The sequence below is a fragment of the Triticum dicoccoides genome, chromosome 4A (assembly GCF_002162155.2).
Source record: "Triticum dicoccoides isolate Atlit2015 ecotype Zavitan chromosome 4A, WEW_v2.0, whole genome shotgun sequence".
Taxonomy (NCBI): Eukaryota; Viridiplantae; Streptophyta; class Magnoliopsida; order Poales; family Poaceae; genus Triticum; species Triticum dicoccoides.
In genome coordinates, this window is record NC_041386.1 from 628586874 (window position 1) to 628595479 (window position 8606).

Sequence of the window (8606 nt, forward strand, 5' to 3'; positions counted from 1 at the left end):
GTGGTTAAATATCTTGAGAAAGATCTACCTATTTTACTGCTGTCGTATATCTTCATAAAGAGCTCTAGGATGCGATGCCAAAAAAATTATCTTCAGAGGGTTCGAGATTGTACGATTTTCTTATTTGTGTAACTAAATGGAAATAATATTATAATGGTAAGACGTATGTAAGATATGGTAAGGCAGTTTTTCTCCTTTCACAAATAGTACAAATTAACACAAGGATAGTCAACAAGAAAGTGAAAAAAACTAATAATATGTACTATGCCTATTTTCTCCATTGAGCCCTTATTAGCAGAAAAGAGTTTCATTTCATACAACCAACGAAAAACAAGTGGGCTAGATCGACCGTCCAGAAGCCGCCCCTGTTGACTGAGCATGCGACCGACGAGCGACGCCCGGCCCTGCAAGTACGTTACCAGGAGGTCAATTGTGTTGACCATCTGGGACCACCTTCGGCTCATCGGGCCCCTCCGTGTGATATTGAACGGCTGGGATGGCTTGGTAACATACTTGCACGTGCTCCTATCGGTGACGTTCCGCTGATATTTCTGTTAGCGGACTTGGTCTTGAGCTCACCGGCCATGCTCGATCAGTCGTTTCTTCTGGTCCAAAGACACGGTGACCTTCTTGGTATCTTCGCTTGATTTTTGGTATATGCAAGGCAAGGGGTCTAGATTTTAGCTGGAAAAGTAAGTGATTAAGCGCATCTAGAATTTGCCTGTTCACTTGTCTTCCACGTGGTGTTATGGGCCGATTGGTTCGTATGAGAAAAAAAAGATATATGCAAATTATGTGTACACCATTTTTTTTTCTTATGCTAACACAACTTTCAATGTACAATTTGCTGGGCAGACGGGTTTTGGTGTGGGAGGTTCAGGCCGGGGTGTGCAAGGTGGATTCGTTGCCGGGCAGCAGTACTTTGCCCCGCCTCCAATGCGGGCTGCAGGTAATCCCCATATGCCTACCAATCTGAACTATGGCTATGATCAATTTGGGGAGCAGAGTGGTAGTTTTGCTGGTTGTTATCAACAGGCTGGAAGTGCTAGTGTGGACTACGGTCAAAATCAGGGTCAATTCTTTGCTGGTCCTAGTAAATCTCAAATGCCTGATGTTGGTAATTCAAGCAAGTCTGGTGCTAGTGATGCTGCTACTGTTACAGAACAAAGGGCCCAAATGGTGTGCTACAGATGCGAAATCGCTGGACATGCCGTTAAAGGATGCACTACTTCTCTCTGGTGTGTTAACTGCGGGAAAAAGGATGATCATCTGTCCAAGAAATGTGCCCTCCTGTATCAGCCCAAACCTGTGGCGTGTCTGATTGGTAGCGCTGCTGATGGACTTCAAATGTTCTCTGCTAGGTCTGGGAAAAAACCTGACCAGGATAAAGCTAAACAGGCTATTGCTATTGTCTCTGTAAAAGGTGAATCACTTACTGCCTTGCACCTAGTTAATTCTTTCAGCATGATGTTCCAGTGGGGATGGGAATGGCAAGCAAAGCCATATCTTAAGGACAACTTTCTTGTGAAATTTCCATCGATGCAAAAAATTGATGAAATGAAGGGATACCACTACTTTGGACTGATCGGTACTAAAGCAACAATCAATGTTGACAGGTGGACTAATTCATCAATTGCATCTTACAAGCTGTATGTCTGCTGGGTTAGAATTGATGGAGTGCCTGAACCACTTGAACACTATCAAGGCTTCTGTGAGGCTGGTTCTCTGATAGGGAATGTTCTAGAACTGGACATGGAGTTGTATAGACAATGTGGGGTGGTGAGAGCAAAAATTGGAGTTATGGATCCCAGGAAAATTCCAGCTAGTGCTCCCCTGAATGAAAGTGGCTTGGTATATAACATTTTCTTTGAGCTAGAGGATATTGTGGAGGAGGGAGGCCCGTTGGAGGGGGGTGTTTTGGTCAGCTACCCCAGGCCTTCGGCTCCTACACAACAAACTACTGATAAGAGACCTAGGGACAGAAACGACAAGGATGAGCTGATATGCAGTAAATCTCCAAGGCAAGACAGTGATGCTGTTGGTATCGGAGGAAATGCGGTAGCTGAGAATTCTGATGAGGTTATATCCAGTCAATACGAGTTAGATAAGGATTGGATAGCTGAAAGGGAAGTGAGACAAAAACTGCTAGACAAGAAGCATTTGACTGACAAGGCGGGGTCTGGTGTAGAGCAGATTAATGCAGACTTTGCTAAGGACGCTGAAATGATGGAGAACTTTACAGAAAGGGTTGGTAGCCAGCAAGAGGAAGAGTATGACTGCACTCAGGATCCTGAAGATTTTGCCAGAAGGCTCGGGATTAGCACTCAGAGAATTAAAGAGATTGAGGCTGAAGTGGAAGAGGAGCTGTCGGCTGAGGAAAATTGCAACCTAAGGCATGACAAGGAGAACCTAACCCCTGACATGGTTAAAACAGCCGGTGCTATTTCACCTCCTGGAAGAGTTGTTGAGACGAAGCAGAACTCCTTCTCTAACAGGGTACAAGGGGTGGTGTTGAATCCTTTGCAAGATCTTGGGGAGGCTGATATTACCAAGCAACAAAAGTTGAGGGAAGCTGAAGTTAGGGTTCAAAAGGCTAAAGAAAAGGCAGCTCTAGATGAGGAGGCGAGGAGAAGAAGTGTCAGGAACAAACACAAAGAGGAGGTGCAGACTATGGACAAAGCTACTGACATGGCGAGGAGGAAGAATCTGGAGACCCCAGGTATGGCTCCTACAGATTTAAATACTGCTCCCAATATACCTACTGTTTTAAATACAGTACCTAGTTTTATTTCGCACATTACGCAATGCATTGGTGTTAGCTTAGGCAATACTCCTGAGGAAATAGATAGCACTATTTCTATGATCAAGAGCTTAGAAAAAACTAGGAGTGATTTATTTCTTGCAAATATGAGGAAGAAGACTAATGTGGAAGGTAGTGATGAGGAGTCAAAACTGGGAAGTTTTGACCCTGATAACATTAGGAACCTTGTATCTGACTCAGAATGTGAATCTGAGGACGATGAAGAGCTTAGAGATGAATTAATTCTTTTATCATCGTTATATAAATCTAAACTAAAGCAGACTTGCGCTGGAGGAGTCAGCGTCAAGCCAAAGGTCAAGTGTGGTACAAAAAAAAAGTAATATGTTTTATGGCTGGTGTTTTCTGGAATGCTAGGGGGTTGGGTGAACCTGAAAAAAGAAGGTTTCTTAAAGAAATCATTTCTGAGCATGCTTTAGAGTTCATTTGTATTCAGGAGACTAAGAAAACTGATTTTTCTGATCCATGGTTAGCTAGTATCGGTGGTAGATTTACTTTCATCTGGCTTTGGCATCCCTCTATAGGAGCCTCGGGTGGGCTCCTCATGGGTGTCAGAGAGGATCTGTTTGAGGTCGACACGTGCACTGCTACTAGGTTTTTTACCAGAATGATCATTATGGATAAGAGATCGGGTTTCAAGTGGACTTTGATCAATGTGTACGGGGCTGCTCATACCAAAGACAAGAAGGACTTTCTGATCGATTTTGTTCATATGTTAGGGCATGATAAATTACCCCTTGTTGTTGGTGGTGATTTCAATATCATTAGGAGGATCAATGAGAGAAGTAGAGCTAAAAAACTCCCTGTTTGGTCTTTTTACTTTAATTCCATCATTGAGCATTGGGGGCTAAAAGAGTTAGAGCTCTCAGGGAGGAGCTTTACTTGGTCTAATAACTAGGACGATCCCTTGTATGTAAAACTAGATAGGATTCTTGTTAGCCCATCTCGGGAACAACATTTTCCTTTAGTTACGGTCAGGACACTCGTTAGAGGTGTCTCTGATCATGCTGCTCTTTTGGTACATACTGGAGTTGTAAATGCTGTAGCTACCAGGCCTTTTAAATTTGAGCTATGCTGGCTTCTCAGAGATGAGTTGCCGGCCGTTGTTTCTAGAATTTGGAAATCTATCGCTCCTAAAAAAACAGCCTGGATTGGTGGCAGGCTGTTATGAGAAAATTAAGAAGCGGGCTCAAGGGTTGGAACCTTAATGTTGAGGGTAGTTACAGGAAAAAGAAGAGTTTTATTATTAATGCTTTAGATATACTTGATAAGAAGTGTGAGCTTGCTGGTGTATCAGCAGCTGACTATGTGCATATAAATAGTCTGCAAAATGATTTGAATAAAATTCTTAGAGAGGAAGAAATAAAATGGTATCAACGCTCGAAGGAGAGGGATATCAAAGAAGGGGATAGCAACACTAAGTATTTTATGATTAAGGCTAGTGGGCGGAAGCGTAAGAGTAAAATCTTTCGACTTATCCAGGATGAAGGGATCATCCAGGGGGATGATAACTTGCTCAAATATGCAACTAATTTTTATAAAGATTTATTTGGCCATGTAGATTTACCTCCTATATCTCTGTGTATCCCTCTTGATGATGTGTTGTCAGAAGAGGATAAGGTTGAGCTCAGTTGCAAATTTACTATGGATGAAGTTAAAAATGCGTTATTTTCTATGAAGCGCAACAGTGCGGCTGGCCCGGACGGCTTTCCTGCCGAGTTCTTTCAATTTTTCTGGAACCTCATTTGTAACGATCTCCTTAGGCTTTTTCATGACTTTTATGAGGGCAAGATTAACATTTCAAGGCTTAACTATGGGGTAGTCACTTTGCTTGCTAAGGGGCAGGGGGCTGATAGGATTCAAATGTACCGCCCCATCTGTATGCTGAACGTTCCTTTTAAAAATTTTACAAAAGTTCTTAACAATAGAGCTATGAAAATTGCGGATAAAACAATTTCCAAAGCTCAATCTGCGTTTATAAAAGGGCGCTACATCCTGGACAATGTACTTATGCTTCATGAAGCTATCCACTCTTTACATAGAAAAAAATGTTCTGCTGTGCTTTTTAAGGTTGATTTCGAAAAAGCTTACGATAAAATTAATTGGAGTTTCATGCTTGATGTCCTAAAGATGAAAGGCTTCCCTGTACGTTTTGTCCAATGGACAAAAGATGTCGTTAGTAATGGAAAGGTTGCCATCACTATTAATGATGTTATCGGCCCGTATTTTGTTACTAGGAAGGGTTTGAGGCAAGGGGACCCGTTTTCCCCCTTGCTTTTCAATTTGGCGGCTGATGTTCTTGCTACCCTGGTGCAAAGGGCGCAAGAACAATGATTTATCAAGGGAGTGTTGCCTAGGGTGTATGCAGGAGGTCTAAATATTTTGCAATATGCGGACGATACTATTTTCTGTTTTGAAGATGACCTTGAGGGGGCTAGGAACCTCAAAATTATTCTATGTGTTTTTGAGCATTTGACCGGTCTGAAGATTAATTTTTTAAAGAGTGAAATTTTCTGTTTCGGTAAAGCTTTGGAGAAACAAGCTGATTATGCCGGCATTTTTACTTGCGCTATTGGGGGCTTCCCTTTTAGGTATTTAGGTCTTCCCCTTCATTATAAAAAACTTTGTAATGCGGATTGGAAATCAGCGGAAGAAAAAGTAGAGAAAGGAGCTGCAGCGTGGCAAGGGGGTCTTTTATCTATGGGCGGTAGGCTTATACGCACTGAAACTTGCTTGAGTAACATCATTAGCCATTTACTTAACTTTTTCCGTCTACCAAAAGGAGTAGGGAAAAGAATCAATTTCTTTCGAGCGCGGGTGCTTTGGCAAGAAAGAGAGGGGGTTAGGAAGTATCATCTAGTTAACTGGCTTGACGTTTGTCAACCTAGAGACCAAGGGGGGTTGGGTGTTACTAATCTAGATATCAAGAATATTAGTCTTTTGTGTAAGTGGCTCTGGAGACTTGAGAATGAAGATGGGGATTGGCAGGAGATGATTAGAGCAAAGTATTTGAAGAGGAAAACTCTGTCTCAATGTGAGTCATCTCCTGCCAACTCTCATTTCTGGAATGGTATCATGAGTGTTAAAGATATCTTTTACAACTGTTGTCAGAGAATTGTTGGGGATGGGCATAAAACTAGATTTTGGGAAGATGCTTGGATCCACAACAAGCCTCTCTGTCAACTTTTTCCTCGCTTGTACAAGCTTACTTTTCATCAAAACATTACGGTTGCTAAAGCATTTGAACATGATTTTAACTGCATTAGATTTAGGAGATGTTTATATGGGGAGACACTGGATATGTGGAATAAGCTTCTGGATATGTGCAGTCAGGTTGTTCTGAGTGAGGAACCTGACAAAGTCAACTGGCTTTTGACTAGCTCTGGTCAGTTCTCTGTTAAATCTCTTTATCAATATATTATTGCAAAGAGAGTAGTGTTCCCTTTTAAGTTTCTTTGGAAACTGAAGGTACCTTTGAAAATTAAAGCTTTTATATGGTTAGTTATCAAAGGAAGGATCCTGACCAAGGACAACTTGTGTAAAAAAGGCTGGAAAGGCACCAACAAATGTGAATTTTGTGATGCCAATGAATATATTGATCATCTGTTTTTCACTTGTTCTCTTGCTCGGTTTCTTTGGAATGTAGTTGGGAGTGCTTTGGGAAATCCCCAAACACCCCTGTCATTCTTTGACCTTTGCCAGAATTGGCTTCCTAAGTATACTGGGAAAGATAGAATGGTTATAGCTATTGGTACGACTGCTTTGTTATGGTCGATCTGGAAAGCAAGAAATAAATCCTGCTTTCAAAGTTCTTTACCTAGGGATCCTACTGATATTATCGTCTCTTTATGTTATGTGTTGGATTCCTGGGGTGTGCTACAGAAAAGAGGGGTGGAAAAAACTCTTAAGGAAGTGACCAAGAGGTTGGCCCAGATAGCGAGGGACGTCTTCAAGCGTGCTTACGGGTGGGGCCCAGCTGTACGGAGGCTCTGTTGATCAAGTGTTGACAGATGCAGCATTTACGATTATCTCTCTTGTTCTTTTGATATAGCACCCTGTAGGTGCAGATTTTGGTATCTCAGGTGTAGGAGTTTATTTCCCTGATGCAAAATATTAGGCAACATTTGTAGCGATGATGCTTTGGAGCGTTCTTCTGTTGTAGCATCCTGTAGGTGCGGTTGAAGTGCCTCTAGATGTATGAGTAGTGTTTCCTGATGCAGATGTTAGGCATCGAAAAATGTTAAATTTGTATGGAACTTGCTTTGTATGTTGTGACTCCATTTTCGTAATGAAAATGGGGGCCATGGGGCCCCTCTGATCGAAAAAAAAACAATTTGTTTGGGTTTTCTTAAGTTGCCTATCAAAGCATGGTGCGCCGCCACCATCCCTTTTTTGCCCCGCTTTGTAGAGTAATTTTCCATGCCCCAACCCTCCTCCCAAATCCTTGTAATGATCGGACCATTGTTGTCTTTTGCCACCCCGTCTACATGTAGCCATCAATGTTGTCATGTTGCAGCACCAACCAGCCTTGCTCAAACCTTCAATGGCATGAACATGTCGTCGTTCGGCATCCTTATAGTCTCCACAGCCAACGAAAATAAACTCTAACACTGGCAAGAGATCATTAAAGCACCGCTGAGCTAAGAAATGTCGCATAAGAAGAAGAAGAATTGGATAGAGCGAAAGTCTTCTTTTGTTCCTGGCCTCAAATGAGCTTGAATGAACAGTAAAACTTGATACAAATGAAAAAAACAATTGTGAATCTTGTTTGTGAAACCTTTAATACAATAGAACGGAGTTTCTACTCACGGCGGCATGTGTGCACGGTATCTTGCGCGTGCGTTCACGCTTTGAGATGGTAACTATCAGTACCGGTCTGGGATATTGAACAGTTGTACAAGCATGTACACATCGTATTAGTTTGTTTGTTCGTACGCAAGCGGGTCCAAGACGCGTGCATCGGGTCGCCTTCCGCGGACGGGGATATGTGCCGGCACAAATCGAGCCTCGTCTGACATGAAACAAATTTTGCGTGGACATGAAACGAGCTCTCTCTCTCTCTCCCTTTTCTTTCCCATGGTGTGCGGCGCTCTGGTGGTTGCCGGCGACGAGCCGACGACCAGCGTCGCTAAGCCATTCTTGGTGCAAATCCGCTGGGTGAGCGTTTCCACCGACGACGCACACTCCTAGCCGCGGCCTGGAAAACGGCGCGGCCACATTCAATCTCGGCTCCGGCACCACGCCAATGCTCTGCTCTCCTTCAGTGTACCGGCACCACCGCGAACTGACTGCGGCAAGGTCCTCGTGTCTCTTAAGCAGGACTCGGTGCCGCCGCCGGTTCCATTAAGTTTCGCACAGATCCACCGGAAGCAGTCAACACGGAAGGGTCGAAACTCCAGATCCAGTGGCAGGGAGACCGTCGTCCACCTCGCGAGCTCCGATCAGGTGAGTTCTTTCCCATCATGTCGGCTCGTCATGGCCAGTTTATGTGTTCTATTGGAATCTTTTCCTCCATGGATGGTTTTGAATCCATGGCTGTTCTTGTCCACAGGTGCTAGCTTTGCATGTATCAAATTTTGCTCCATTTATTTCTTTGATTTGATCCGGGTGGGTTGCGGCCTTGCGGGAGCAGCCGACCTGCCGGCCAGCGGGTCATCTCGTCGTCTCCCATCTCCTCCGTGGCTGATGTGCTCCCGTGAAGTGGAGGTCACCTCAAGTTCTTCTAAGCGGGTCTTTTGCTAGATCCATTTCCATGGCGATGGACGTCGCTGGCCATTATGTGAACTGT

At 43.5% G+C, this 8606-nt stretch overlaps 1 protein-coding gene across 1 annotated transcript; it reads left to right on the forward strand.

Moving 5' to 3' along the window:
* The first annotated feature begins 849 nt into the window (after positions 1 to 849).
* LOC119287521 lies at positions 850 to 7144 on the forward strand. Its single transcript, XM_037567072.1, has 2 exons — positions 850 to 2719; positions 6701 to 7144. Exons 1-2 carry the CDS (start codon positions 937 to 939, stop codon positions 6724 to 6726), a joined length of 1809 nt encoding a protein of 602 aa, XP_037422969.1. The 5' UTR covers positions 850 to 936; the 3' UTR covers positions 6727 to 7144.
* The last annotated feature ends 1462 nt before the right edge of the window (positions 7145 to 8606 follow it).